Genomic DNA, 15,674 nt, shown 5'->3' with positions numbered 1-15,674 from the left:
GGTGTGAGTTTCACGTTCCTTCCAGAGAATTCATCTCCCTGTCACTGTCGGCCTTTCCCTCTTTGCATTCATAATTTGAATTTTATTACGATACACATTAAAACACGTAAAGTAAGTAAATAAATACAGCTATAGTGGAAAGCACAAAATTTTAAAATATAGGTAAAGAATAACTAGTAGTTTGCGCAATGCTTCTGTACACAGAGACTGCTATTAGAGAGTAAACTGTTACAAAAAATTCTCACTTTATGATGTGAGATAAGTTGATATGTAATTTAACAACCACAGAAGATGGAAATGAGAAAGAAATAAAAATCAAAGAAACAGTGAATCTGACAGCTCGGAACAGCTGCGTCTGTCGTGTGTATCTGTCATGTGTCATGCGCTGACACATTTTGCTACTATCATTCAATTAAATTTCAATTCAATTCAATTTTATTTATATAGCGCCAAATCACAACAAATGTCGCCTCAAGGCGCTTCATAGATACAGAGAAAAGCCCAACAATCATATGACCCCCTATGAGCAAGCACTTTGGCGACAGTGGGAAGGAAAAACTCCCTTTTAACAGGAAGAAACCTCCGGCAGAACCAGGCTCAGGGAGGGGCGGCCATCTGCTGCGACCGGTTGGGGTGAGAGAAGGAAGACAGGATAAAAGACATGCTGTGGAAGAGAGACAGAGATTAGTAACAGATATGATTCAATACAGAGAGGTCTATTAACACATAGTGAGTGAGAAAGGTGACTGGAAAGGAAAAACTCAATGCATCATGGGAATCCCCCGGCAGCCTACATCTATTGCAGCAAAACTAAGGGAGGATTCAGGGTCACCTGGTCCAGCCCTAACTATATGCTTTAGCAAAAAGGAAAGTTTTAAGCCTAATCTTAAAAGTAGAGATAGTGTCTGTCTCCCGAATCCAAACTGGAAGCTGGTTCCACAGAAGAGGGGCCTGAAAACTGAAGGCTCTCCCTCCCATTCTACTTTTAAATACTCTAGGAACAACAAGTAGGCCTGCAGAGCGGGAGCGAAGTGCTCTAATAGGGTAATATGGTACTACAAGGTCATTAAGATAAGATGGGGCCTGATTATTTAAGACCTTGTATGTGAGGAGCAGGATTTTGAATTCAATTCTGGATTTAACAGGAAGCCAATGAAGGGAAGCCAAAACAGGAGAAATATGCTCTCTCTTTCTAGTCCCTGTCAGTACTCTTGCTGCAGCATTTTGGATTAACTGAAGGCTTTTCAGTGAGTTTTTTGGACATCCTGATAATAATGAATTGCAGTAGTCCAGCCTGGAAGTAATAAATGCATGAACTAGTTTTTCAGCATCACTCTGAGACAGGATATTTCTAATTTTAGAGATGTTGCGCAAATGGAAGAACGCAGTCTTACATATTTGTTTAATATGTGCGTTGAAGGACATATCCTGGTCAAAAATGACTCCAAGGTTCCTCACAGTGTTACTGGAGGCCAAGGTAATGCCATCCAGAGTAAGAATCTGGTTAGATACCATATTTCTAAGCTTTTCAGCGCCGAGTACAATGACCTCAGTTTTATCTGAGTTAAGAAGCAGAAAGTTAGTGGCCATCCAAGTCTTTATGTCTTTAAGACATTCCTGCAGTTTAACTAATTGGTGTGTGTTATCTGGCTTTATGGACAGATAGAGCTGGGTGTCATCTGCATAGCAGTGAAAATGTATGCTATGTCTTCTAATGATGCTGCCTAGGGGAAGCATGTATAATGTAAACAGAATTGGTCCTAGCACTGAACCCTGTGGAACTCCATAATTAACCTCAGTGTGTGAAGAGGACTCTCCATTTACATGCACAAATTGGAGTCTATTAGATAGATATGATACAAACCACTGCAGTGCAATACCTGTAATACCTACAGCATGTTCTAATCGCTCTAATAGGATATTATGGTCAACAGTATCGAATGCTGCACTAAGGTCAAGCAGGACAAGCACAGAGATGAGTCCACTGTCAGAGGCCATAAGAAGATCATTTGTAACCTTCACTAAAGCTGTTTCTGTGCTGTGATGAACTCTGAAACCTGACTGAAACTCTTCAAATAAACCATTCCTCTGCAGATGATCTGTTAGCTGTTTGACAACTACTCTTTCAAGGATTTTTGATATGAAAGGAAGGTTGGAGATTGGCCTATAATTAGCTAAGACTGCTGGGTCTAGAGATGGCTTTTTGAGTAAAGGTTTAACTGCAGCCACCTTGAAGGCCTGTGGTACATAGCCGATTATTAGAGATAGGTTGATCATATATAAGATCGAAGAATTAATCAATGGCAGGACTTCTTTGAGCAGTTTTGTAGGAATGGGGTCTAAAAGACACGTTGATGGTTTGGAGGAAGTAATTATTGAAGTTAACTCAGAAAGATCGATTGGAGAAAAAGAGTCTAACTTAACATCAATGGAACTAAGAGTAGCTGTAGATAATATTACATCTGTGGGATGATTATTGGTAATTTTTTCTCTAATGATAAAAATTTTATTTGTGAAGAAGTTCATGAAGTCATCACTAGTTAACGTTAAAGGGATGGTTGGCTCAAAAGAGCTCTGACTTTTTGTCAGCCTGGCTACAGTGCTGAAGAGAAACCTGGGGTTGTTCTTATTTTCTTCAATCAGTGATGAGTAGTAAGCTGTTCTGGCTTTGCGGAGGGCTTTCTTATAAAGCAACAAACTATTTCTCCAGGCTAAATGATGATCCTCTAAATTTGTGACACGCCATTTCCTCTCCAGATTACGAGTCATCTGCTTTAGGGTACGTGTTTGAGAATTATACCACGGGGTCAGGTACTTCTGATTAGAGACCTTAGTTTTCACCGGAGCTACAGTATCCAGAGTCGTACGTAGTGAGGAGGTGAAATTATTAACAAGATAATCGACCTCTGTTGGGGTAGCGTTCAGATAGCTGCTCTGCTCTGTGTTGGTACAGGGCATTGACGATGATAACAGTGGCTGGATTATATTCTTAAACTTAGTTACAGCGCTTTCAGAAAGACATCTGCTTTGATAAAGTCCACTCTCCACTGCTGCGTAATCAATTATTGTAAATGTAAATGTTATCAAGAAATGATCAGACAGGAGAGGGTTTTCAGGAAACACTGTTAAATGTTCAGTTTCTATGCCATATGTTAAAACAAGATCTAGAGTGTGATTAAAGTGGTGGGTGGGTTCTTTTACATTTTGAGAGAAACCAATTGAGTCTAACAACAGATTAAATGCCATGTTGAGGCTGTCATTTTTAGCATCAACATGGATGTTAAAATCACCCACAATAATTATTTTATCTGAGCTCAGAACTAAATTAGATATAAAGTCTGAGAAATCAGACAGAAACTCTGTGTAAGGCCCAGGTGGACGATAGATGATAACAAGTAAGACTGGTTTCTGAGTTTCACAGCTGGGGTGGACAATGTTAAGCATCAGGCTTTCAAATGAATTAAAAGTCTGTCTTGGTCTTTCATTAATTAATAGACTGGTGTGAAAAATTGCTGCCAAACCGCACCCTCGACCTGTGCTTCGAGATTTCTGGTAGTTAGAATGACTCGGGGGTGTTGATTCATTTAAACTAACATAATCATCCTGCTGCAACCAGGTTTCTGTAAGGCAGAGTAAATCAATTTGTTGATCAATTATTAAGTCATGTACTAACAGAGACTTGGAGGAGAGAGACCTAATATTTAATAATCCACATTTCACTGTTTTACTCTTTGGTTCAGATGTGGATACTGTATTGTTCTTTCTTTGTAAATGTTTAAGTTGTTTGTTGCTGGTTTTTAGTTTGTTTTTTGTCTTTTTGGAAGCAGACACAGTCTCTATGGAGATGGGTTTTTGGGGGGGTAGCAGGAGGAGGGAAGCTGCAGAGAGGCGTGTAAGACTGCAACTCTGCTTCCTGGTCCCAACTCTGGATAGTCATGTTTTGAGGGGTTTAATAAATTTGTCGATATTTCTAGAAATGAGAGCTGCTCCATCCAAAGTGGGATGGATGCCATCTCTCCTAACAAGACCAGGTTTCCTCCAGAAGGTTTGCCAATTATCTATGAAGCCCACATCATTTCTGGGACACCACTCAGACAGCCAGCAATTTAAGGAGAACATGCGGCTAAACATGTCACTCCTGGTCTGATTGGGGAGGGGACCAGAGAAAACTACAGAGTCCGACATTGTTTTGGCAAAGTTACACACCGATTCAATATTGATTTTAGTGACCTCCGATTGGCGTAACCGGGTGTCATTACTGCCGACGTGAATTATGATTTTATTGAATTTACGTTTACCCTTAGCCAGCAGTTTTAAATTTCCTTCAATGTCGCCTGCTCTGGCCCCTGGAAGACAATTGACTATGGTTGCCGGTGTCTCTAGCTTCACATGTCTGAGAACAGAATCACCAATTACCAGAGTTTGACCCCCAGCGGGTGTGTCACCGAGTGGGGAAAAACGGTTAGACACATGAACAGGTTGGTGGTGTACCTGGGGCTTCTGTTTAGGACTATGCTTCCTCCTCACCGTTACCCAGCCGCCTTCTTTCCGCAGCTGCTTGGGATTTGCCGGGGAACAGCTAGCGGGGCCTACGCTATCTTCGGCTGCACCAGCTACAGGGGCCTGGCTAGCTAAGGGTGAGAGAAGGGTGCAAAGCCGAGTCTCCAGATCAGTAATCCTGGCCTCCAGAGCTGCAAATATGCTACATTTGTTACAGATATCATTACTGCTAAAGGAGGCCGAGGAGTAACTAAACATCTGACACAATGAGCAAGAAAGTGCAGAAGGGACAGGTGAAGTAGCCATGGTGCTAACGGGTCGGCTACGAGCTAAGCTAGCGAAACAGTACAGAGACAGTGAGTGAATACTTTGGCTATAAATTAGGTAGTGAGTACACAAAAAGTGTGCTTCGGATGAAGCACGTGAAGATTATACTGTGAAAAAAAAGAATGTATTTAAAAGTTGTTAATTAAACTGCTAAGCAAATAAGCTACTCAGAAACACCACTGTGTTTGAGCAGGAACAGGAAGCGATACTATACCACAGAGCGAGCGAACACCAAGTGACAGCGCCACCGACCTATCATGTGGTGTTTAACTAGGTAGTAGTCTTAACTTTTGCGGGTTTGTTCTCCTTTCAGCCTTACAGAAGAGGCTAATAGTTGATCATTTTACTGATTCCTATCACAAGGCAGCTTTTTCCACCTCTTCTCACCAAGTGCTTTTTCACTCTGGGTTTTCTTTCTTAATATTGACTAACATGGACCTTTTATGAAGTTTCCCGACATAATTGTGTGACTTGAAATAAAAAAATCTAATTGAATGAAGCTAACTTTTATTTTGGTAAAGGAAACTGTTGCAACGGTCACGTATACGTTAACGACTGCCTTGCTAGTACGTGGTGGGGTCTCACTTTATCTTAGGAACTGCCTTAATTCTTGATGACATGTTCAATATTCGTCATAAATTTTGGAAAGCCTTGGCGTGATAGCGTCACAGAGTTGCTGCACATTTGTCAGCTGTACATCTATAATGTGAATTTTCTGTTCCACCGCAGTTCCCAAAGATGCCCTATTGCACTGAGAGCTGGTAACTGTAGGCTATTTTAGTGCAGACAACTCACTGTTGTGTTCAAGAAACACAAAGCGATGGACAGATGTGGCGTTTAAATGATGCTCAGTGCTTCACACCATTACATCATTAAAAGTGGTCAGTGAGTTTGGCTTACAGCTATTTACTGGTGGTTTTAGAGTCAACTTTTACTTGTGGGCAAGTGAGGTTTAATCACATGGTCATAACATGATCTGTTGTGCAATTCCATGTGGCCTCTTCCTTTTTGTTTGTGCGTTGGTCTTTGCTGCGTTCATGTCAAAAGATAGATTTTAGGGATGGGATAGATTTGTATGCTTATTAATTGCAAGTGGAAAACTCATCAAAAATGCTCCTTCATTAAAGATTGTGATTAATGACACACCCAAGACATTGACTGAGTAAACTCCAGGGCGACATAACCTAAACTCTTAGTTCACTAGGTTTGTACTATAAATATAATCAGCTATTAAAATTGTGCTCCAAGTGTTGTAATAGGTTAGTGGTATTACCTTTGTGGTATTGCTGTCCTGCTTTGTTCATAAATAAATAAATGGTGGTATTACCTTCGATTGCAGAAACCATTTTTTGTTGTCTTCCTTTTGTTTGTTTTCTTTACTAAAGCCAAAAATGTTTCCAAACAGTGGCAATTTTTTTTTCTTTGGGACAAACTCCTCAAGTTGTGCATTCAGCTTAGTGTGTGAGTCTTCCTTCACCCGGACGGGTCCTTAATATTTGTTATATAAGAAATGCATGGGCTCAAGTGTTTTCTTAAAAGCTACATTTTGCCCCTTTATGTTGCTATGGGAACACATCCATACATAATTTAGTAAAAGAAGGCTAGTTATTTAATTGTATGTTTTTGTGACAGCTCCTCTGTCTTGGTTGAAGTACGCAGTGTTGCTTGCGATTAGACCCTGATACATCTTGTTTCCACGCTGGAACATTTGGATAAAAGTAATTAATTGGTTTTGAACGATGTGAAGCACCCATATTTGTTTCGATTTGGCTTGTTAACCCTGCAAGCTGGTATTGTTATTAAGCAGGAAATCTATCAGCGCTTTAAATCTGACTTTCATATGATAATTAAAGCTTAAATTGAAAGCTTAACTCAGTGAATCCGATTTAATTCTGAAACCGGGAATCACAATAAGTGTCATATATTTGCATTATTAAACATGTATCTCTCTCTCTCTTCAGTCAGTCCTCTCTTTCTGTCTCTGTATACCAAACCAACAAATGTAATTTCACATTTTGTTTCTCCAGGTTATGGACACTCTGTCCAAGCTTTCTCACACGACAGTTGCTCAGCAAGCAGGATTCAAGTAAGTCATCAAGTTTTCAATAAATTGCTTCTAAGTGTTATTTCTAGGAAAAAAAGGTCATCCAACCATGTGAACTTTCCTTTCACTTATATCTTATCTCCTCCTCCTTCTCACCTTACCCACACTGCAGGCACATTTATAGCTATGTCTAATTTCCATCTTTAACAGCTGTTTTAGTTAATGATTAAAAATGTTTCTATTTATACTTGACTGTGCAAACAGCAGTGGTATTAAATTAAAATACAAGATATAATTGTTGAGTAAGTATACAAAATCAATATGTCAAAAACAGAAATGAAGCACAGGCTGCAAAGTAGTTAAGAATAGATACTGTTGATCTCAACAATCAGTTCAGCAGTTCTAACAAGTGATCATTAATCATTTTTTAGTGTAAAATATATTTTAAACAATTGCAAGTCTTCATCTTTTGAACAAAGTACGCTTGGCTTTCCATCTTTTTCTATTATACAAAAACCCATTAGACTGCTCTTGATATCTAAATACATGCTGATTTATCTAAAGTTATTTTCTTGTCCTAAGTTACTCAGCAGTGCTTTTTTTCCCCCCGACTAGAGCATTTATTCTGTTAAATACTGAAGCTTATACTACTTTACTGTCACTTCCAGGCCATTTCCAACGGACGAGAGCCTACAAAACGAGGACATTTACAACAATCTGGAAGACATGATTGAGTATGTATGAAGCTTCTCTCTGTGGGCCCATTACTAGTGTTGATAGAACGTGATTATTTCACTCAGTAGCAGAACCAGCTCTGCTCATCATCCATGCTCTCCTGGGGTCTAGACACCCACATGTTTTGTTAACTGGCTTGGCTCCGTTTCGATGTTACTGTCAGAGGAAATGAATGAGTAATTCTACATGTTTTTGCTGAGTGCTTGCACACCCACATCAGGGATCTGGATGGGTGCTGTTGACAATGTGATTGATCGACAGAGAAGAGTAATCACAGGTGTATAGAGCAATTTTTGCATTATGCTCGTGGCAAATAAGGCTTTTAATAATCTCCAGAATTTTCATTTCAGTGAATCATTCCTTTTGGAAATACATAATTCCTGAATGTTAAATGCAGTGATTGTTATTTAATGCTGAGTTACTCAACCGGTGTAACAAAGGTTACTTCTTGCATCTCTTGCGAATGCAAAAATTAACTGATAATCAGCAGATTTCAGTGGTGTTTATTTATTTATTTTTTTGTGTATGTCACAGTGAGAATGTTCCTGAGGACGAAGATGACTTGTATGCAGCGGTCTATGGCCTAGAAGACGATTATGCTGGTGGCGAGATCTATGAAGACCTCATGAGAACGGAGCAGCTTCCCCCACTGGTACCACAATTAGTCAGCGCTTACATACACACACCTATCAAACACCACACAAAACACTAAATACCTTTAACTCACATGTCGAATAGTTGGTGAGCATTGTTGGAAACAAAATCCACAAAATCCTAATTACTAAAAGTTTAGTGCAGCTTCTTACCCGGTGCAGGATAATCCTCTAAAACTCAGCATTACAACATCTTTACTGAGCAAGACTCATAATTTAAATAACTTACACTTCCACAGTGTAAAAAAATGTTCCAGTCATATACTAATATATACTGAGTTAAGAGACATATATGTTATAGAAGTCTTACGCCCCTCTGCAGCCCCTAATCTCTATAGAGTCATGTAGAAAAATGTCATGGGATTATAAGTCCTGTGAAAAACGAACCTGAAGTACTAACCTGCTAACCATAAGTACTAACCACAACCTAATTGTAACCCTGGCACTGAAACCACATTTTGAGCCTCAAAAATGCCTTCGAACTCGTGACGACGGGCATTTTGTCCTCATAAGTGACTGTGGGGCCCCACAAGTATAGTAGCATGACAATTTTCTGTCCTCACAAAGATGTCTAAACATGTACACGCACATGAATGACTAAATTACATTATAAAATAAGGTGAGATACCTTACTAGTCTGTTATTTAAATCCTACTACTTAGAATAAAGAATAGAATAAATCTAACTATTGAAACATTTTATATGGGTTATACTTGCAAATTGAAAAATCCTCCTAACTAATCCTAAAATTTAAAGCATATCAAAGGCAGATTCTTCCGATTTCTTGATAGTTTTAAAAGTATTTTAGTAAATTTTGGTTTGAAGGGGCCTAATTCTGTTCTCTTCATCTATTCACTTGCCACCTGCTGCACCTTACTCTCTGTTTGGTGGCTGTTAAAACATTGCTTTCCTGTCTGCAGATAGAAATAAAGGCTTAACAAAAATATTTTTTTTCTTTTAAACATTCAAGCAACAGTTTCTAAGATATCTGTCTTTCTAGAAGCAAGCAGAGGTTGATGTCCGAAGCTGCTGCCTTACAGAGATTAAACAGACAGAGGAGAAATACACGGAAACCCTCGAGTCAATTGAGAAGGTACTGAACTCTTGTTTTTCCTCTTTTGAACTAACAAATGATGGATTTACTGCATCATAATGCTAAATCTAATCTCAGTGACAGTAAATGCTGTAATTGTTATCATTTTATACAACACACGGAGCACAATATTGGGGTTTTTATGGGGAATTTTGGGGAAATCCCCAGTTGCCAATTCCCTAATTTGTTTGCTGTCAAACATCCTACGTGACGTGTGTAAATGGTTTCAGTATGAGTTATGAATTATTTACAAATTCACTTTCACGCTGTTTGTAGTTTCCAGCTGTACAGTAAATAAGTAAAATGGCCTAAGAAGAGGAGCTGAATTCAGTTTCATTTAGATTTTCAATGCTTCTGTCTCCAGTATTTCCTGAACCCACTGAAGAAATTCTTCTCTACTTCTGAAATAGACAAAGTTTTTGTAAACATTCCAGTAAGTCGCGCTAGTTCTCACTCTTGCCACACACAATTGAAAGATACACTTTTCTGTTCAGATACTGATGGCTTCTTTCTCTGATGCAGGACTTGGTTAGACTTCACAAGAGCCTGATGGCTGAAGTGCAGGATTCCATCTTAAACAAAAATGCCTTAAATCTCTACCAGATTTTTATCAGCTACAAAGAGAGGTATCTGAGGAATTATGAACATGTTGCATGTAACAAAAAAGAAAAGTCTCAGAGTTATTTGAGTTGAACTTTCGCTTGTGGAAGTATGCAACTACAGAAGTGCTGATTTTTGTAGTAATTTCATTTTCATTGATTGCTATCTGCAAAATTTATATTAAAGCTGTCAGTGTTGTGTAAAAAAATCATTCTTTAAGCCCACACAGTTTAAGTCCTTAAACTTTGTACAGGTGTGTTTCAAAAAGGTTCAGATTAAAACTAAATATATATGTATATACAGCTGTTTGAGAAATGATCCTTAACAACATATGTGGCCCTCCGTGCACACCCAATGTCCCTTCCTGCTAGTCACCACTCATCATGACCTCATTTCCATTGAATTTTTATAGATTGCTCATTTATGGAATATACTGCAGTCGAGTGGAAATTGCCATCGCCGTTTTAGACCTCATTTGCAAAGAGAAGGAGGATGTTCGTCTGAAGCTGGAGGTGAGACGTTAGAAGAAGCGGGCCTGTCTATAACATGCAATGACCACCGATATACAGATCAAGCTTTCAGTGACCTCTAGTGTATATTGTTTTCACTACACTTACACGTCTTTAGATAATGCATTATGCGCTTCCTTTGCTTCAGCTTTAACAACAATGATACTAGAATTTAATATATATATGTTGTCATTCTTACTGCCAGTCAGAGTTACATCAACAGGACACTTAAAGTGAATGTATTTGATGCATTCTAGGTCGTTCTGTTCAGTTACTACATTTTTGTTCCAGGAGTGCTCCAAAAGGGCGAACAATGGGAAGTTTACACTGAGGGACCTGCTGGTTGTCCCAATGCAGAGAGTCCTAAAGTATCATCTCCTTTTGCAGGTAGAGATGTTTGACTCACGCAGTAGCATAAAAATAACATGTGACAGAAAAGTCTTTGTGGCTTTGTTATTTTTACTTTGGGTTAACAATTATTTGGTATTATTTTAATATCTATGACTCGCTTATCACTTTATATATATCTACATTTATACTGAGCAATTTCAGTGGAATAATTTATGTTTATGTGTAGCGAAAGATTAGTTGATTGATCCCAGAAAAGAAAGCAAAAATGTCAAATTGAAAAAAAAATGGGTTGTTCCGGGTTCATAGGTGGGATTTTTTTTCTCTTAATCTTCTGGGATAATAAAGGAAACATTTTTAATTTGGCTAAAAAAAACTGAAAGATGGGTAACCCACTAAAAAAAACACCAGAACACATACTGCTATTGAAAGAATTTTATCATCATTTGCAGATATTTTAAATACTAAAGCATTCATCAACTGGTCATAAAAATAATTTTCAGTTGCAACCCAGCTTCTTGCTGGGGTGCTTGCACTGTTACTTGTTGCTATGGGAGGAACGAACATCCAGAATTTCCAGATGTTGTTTGGTTTTTCTATGTATACCCTAGAAAAATCCATAAAAAGTTTGATGTTTAATTAATACTAAAAATATTTTTTACATTTGGTGCAAATTTTAATCACTTCAGAGTGAAAAGGGCTTTTGTCAACTTTATTTTAGTTGCTCCAACTACCTTGTAGCATGTCAGTGACCACTTGAGGGCGACATCCTCCACAAATTTGATTCATTGTTCTCTCCCTTTGATATCCAAGAAGAAAAAAAGTCTAGGTTATTATTTAGTTCATTATGTTAGTGCATTTTGATATATTCTCCTTTTTCCTCCAAAATTAACCGAACCAAGATTGTTTTAAATCATTCTCAGAATTTATGTAGATTTGTTACACATTTTGCAGGGCAGTTGTACATAAAGTATTCATTCACATACTGGATTCCAGACTTCAAGCTTGTTAGATTCCCACAGATTTCACTGCATACTGATTTACTGTATGACACCACCTCCCCAGCTCAGTATGAATCAGAGGTCAGACTACAGCTGGCAGGATAGATGAGGGCTTTGCCTAGAGAGCTTTTAAAAAAAATTGTTGTGGAAGGTAAAGCCCTCCATGGTGAATGGTGTTGATCCTGGGAGTTCTCAGACACCCCTGAGGAGAAACTGTGTGATGGAGGGACAAAAAAGAATGAAAGGGGAAAAGAAGTGGCGAGGTGGAAATTAAGTGAAAGAGGTTACAGCACAGTTAGGAAAGAGCATTGTGCCATACACGGCACAGACACACCAGTTTGAACAATAGTTAATCTCTTATTGTGTAACGTTACCACAGAGCTAGTCACACCGAAAGTCATTCTACCACTTTTAATATTAAGCACATAATATGCATAATGCTGTAATAATTATTAAATCTTGCTAACGCAGTTTTTCTGCCACGAACATCGAACACACACAGCAAACAGAGTATCGGCGGCATGTATTTATAACTAGCAACATCTGTCCAGAATTAAAAATAAAATGTCAGCAGAAAATGAAGCACAATGCTAGCAAACATGTTTTCTGTTCAGGTACGTAGTCATATTTGCTGTGGAAACAATTCACTGTGGTCTAGAATTGTTTCATGTTTTCTTTATTGCTTAACAGTTGTTTTGATGGTAATGAACCCAGTGTCTTCCATGGGAGATTGTGGACAGGTTTCATCAACAGATTGATTCCCCTGTGCAGGTTGCGCTCACAACAGTAACTTCCATGTGATTAAAGAAATAGATGTTTCTGTGTGTGTGTGTGTGTGTGTGTGAGACATCCCTTTTTCTTCCTGCACTTTAACTGCTGACATTCAATAGTATTTGAATGTCAGCAGTGCAGTGTATTCATATGAGTTTTGTTTATTGCATCTAGGAAGAGAAAATCCATGTGTGTATTCATCTTTATACTTCAAGCTTGAAGAACAGAAGAACTTTAAAATTTAAAACTGTTTTATGAGTGAGTGCGAAGAGTTGTCTGTGTCTATGTGCTAGACTTGCGACCTGTGACAGACTTGTGACCCGTCCAGGGTGTACCTGCCTCTCGCCCTAAGACAGCTGGGATAGGCTCCCCCCCACCCCCGCGACCCTGAAAAAGGATAAGTGGAAGCGAATGGATGGATGGATGTACACTGTCAAATTTACCTATATAATGGATTTTATGAATATATTATGGAATTAATTATCTTTACCTTTACATTACTGATATTTATATAGTGTGCAAAAGTCACTCCTCAAGTCTTTATATTTTCCTTCCTCATTTATCTTCGGACATTGGCTGCTTTTTCACTCATTTTCCATTCAGTCCTTGTACCCGACCATTTTAAAAATGTATGTATTTATTTTTCTTGGCGAACTCATGAGATGAGTCAATTTTGTGTCTACACATAACAGGCAACTTAGCAAAGAACCTATTTTAAACAGTGTATTTAGGCACTTTGTTACTTGCAGCTTGTTGCAGAAGCACGCGATTTCTTGTCTGTGTAGGATCCCAGACACCTTAACACCCACTCACATCCTGGGCCTTCTGACCTCAGGAAATCACATGATAGCGTGGGGCTAGGTTTCACAATGAGTTCACCCGAAACCTTGGCTGATTGTGACCTACACCCGTTTTCACACCTTGGTTCGTGTGATTAGGTTAGAGGATCACTAGGGGGTCCATTGTCCCTCTTGGGGGAACACTCCCACAGGGCTTAAATCTGGGACTCTCCAAAATTTGACCTTAGAACTGAAGAAGCTTCTTGGAAGTCCAGACGCTTTTCTTTCCAAACGCCTTAGACCCATAATTTCTTCCCGTTTCTCTTGTTGAATTTCCCCAAAATGCCAAAGTTTGGGCATAAAAAGTATTTTTAGTGGTTGAAAAGTATCTGACAGTCAACAAAGACCTGACACGACACCTGAGAGATGCCGCTGACTCTTCAGTTCATCCATCTGCTGCTCACTGAAGCCTCGTCAAAAATGGTCTCGGTGGAAGCGTGGCTGTCACGGAAGGATTTTTGAGGATGTGAAACCGCACAAAAAAACTGAGATCAATTATGCGCCATACTGAAACTGGACTGACAATAAGTGGCAGCAGGTCTTATTGAGTCATGAATCCAAAATTGAAATTTTTGGTTCAAATCTCCAGTAAGGAGGACGCTGGGACAGCAACAGTGAGTGTTTACAGCCATCTTTAAAACATGGTGGAGGCTCTGTCAAGACCCTGAACGGGATAAGCAAAGACGATGGATGGTGTTGGGGTCTTGTCAAACTGATGAAAGTATAAACAGAGAAAAGTACTGTCAGAACTTGCTCTCCTATGCAATACCATTTGAAAAGCATCTGATTGGCAACGGCAACAGCATAAAAATGATCCCAAACACACTACCAGTGCAGTAAAAGCATACCTGGATTCGAAAACATACAAACATTATCAGTTATAGGCTTCCTCAGAGTCCAAACCTCAACATTAGTGAAGCAGTGTGGACTCAACTTCATATACAATGGAACAAAAGGCAGCAGCAGCCGAAGCTTGCATACAAGATTTTAGGCTGTGTTGAAAAATAAAGTTGATCTTACCAAATATAAAATTTCATGTTCATTAGAACTGTTTTGCTTTGTATGCTTTCCATGAATATTTGCACATTTCAGCGAATCACTGCACCATCCCACTTTCCATGTAAAACATAAAGTAATGAGGAACGACTCAAGACATTTGCACAGTATTGTATTTCTAACTGTTCATTCTGAAAGATCATGGAGGAGAATTAAACTACTTCATTTGCTTCAAATTATATTTATACTTTGATAAATCCCATCACCAGCCTTTGCCGAGAAGCTTTTTTTTTCATATACTTTGAAAATTAAACAAAGCAGAAGAAAAAAACCCTCCCTTTCTTTCTTCATTCATTTAATTTTGATTTCAGAGTATAATTATCTAATTACCTGATGCTATCCTGGTGTTTTAACAGCTGTCCTCTGAATATGAAGGGACCCATTTGGTATAGGATGGATCTTGTCTTTCATACAATTTAAAAGTGATCCTTAATATAAAATCAATCCATGTAGTGATGCTAAATGTGCTTGCCTATGCAATTGTAGTTCTGTTAGTGGATGTAGTCTGCCACTTATTTTCTTTTCCTCTCTAACAGGAGCTAGTCAAACACACTCAGGATGCTGCTGACAAGAGCAACCTGAAGATCGCTCTTGATGCCATGAAAGTAAGTGCAGTGCTTATGGTAAATGGTACGTAATCATAGTGATTTTAGACTGTTAGCAAAAGCAGGCTGATTCAGCAGATTATTCCAAACGGTCTGTGCCATTCAGCTATCAATACCTATTAAATAAAAATAGGAAGCAAACTCAAACACACACACACACGTGACATGATGGCTTTTCTGACTGAAGAAACAAACAAGAAAAAGAAACTACAATACAAACACGCATTTATCCATTTAAAGTAAAGGTGTGGAGAATATTGTCATTCACTTTGTCCCCCCATCTAATTCTCAGCACTGAAACATGCACATATTTTAAATGGGCGATTTCCCCAAAATGTAGCACAAAAGACATCATACTATCTTTACAACACGATTTGTTTTGCATGTTTAAATTCCTTCAGACTGAACTTACAAAACATAATATGTGTGTTTTTGTGTCTGTGTGGGTCTGTATTGTCAGGACCTGGCTCAGTACGTCAACGAGGTGAAGAGAGATAATGAGACTCTAAGGGAGATCGACCAGTACCAGAGGTCTATTGAAAACCTGGTAAAATAAAGATTTTTTTCAACAATTAGCAGCAGCTGTTAGGATT

The 15,674-nt window shown here is 38.7% G+C and overlaps 1 protein-coding gene across 3 annotated transcripts in view; it reads left to right on the top strand.

The window, feature by feature from the left end:
• Positions 1–15,674, top strand: part of LOC102795976 (guanine nucleotide exchange factor VAV3-like) — a 58,052-nt gene that overhangs the window by 9,375 nt on the left and 33,003 nt on the right. For 2 of the 3 annotated variants that reach the window (XM_087831405.1, XM_087831407.1), the window contains exons 3-12: positions 6,855–6,913; positions 7,540–7,605; positions 8,141–8,258; positions 9,260–9,352; positions 9,717–9,785; positions 9,875–9,978; positions 10,365–10,464; positions 10,753–10,848; positions 15,013–15,081; positions 15,542–15,628. In XM_087831405.1, coding sequence (XP_087687531.1) covers positions 6,855–6,913; positions 7,540–7,605; positions 8,141–8,258; positions 9,260–9,352; positions 9,717–9,785; positions 9,875–9,978; positions 10,365–10,464; positions 10,753–10,848; positions 15,013–15,081; positions 15,542–15,628 — 861 coding nt within the window. The remainder of the gene's footprint in view (positions 1–6,854; positions 6,914–7,539; positions 7,606–8,140; positions 8,259–9,259; positions 9,353–9,716; positions 9,786–9,874; positions 9,979–10,364; positions 10,465–10,752; positions 10,849–15,012; positions 15,082–15,541; positions 15,629–15,674) is intronic. The other variant, XM_087831406.1, reaches the window with a different exon arrangement.

Source organism: Neolamprologus brichardi, chromosome 18 (assembly GCF_056152115.1).
Source record: "Neolamprologus brichardi isolate AB-2024 chromosome 18, ASM5615211v1, whole genome shotgun sequence".
Taxonomy (NCBI): Eukaryota; Metazoa; Chordata; class Actinopteri; order Cichliformes; family Cichlidae; genus Neolamprologus; species Neolamprologus brichardi.
Note: the sequence above shows the minus strand (reverse complement) of the source record. Positions and strands in the feature narration are given on the sequence as shown.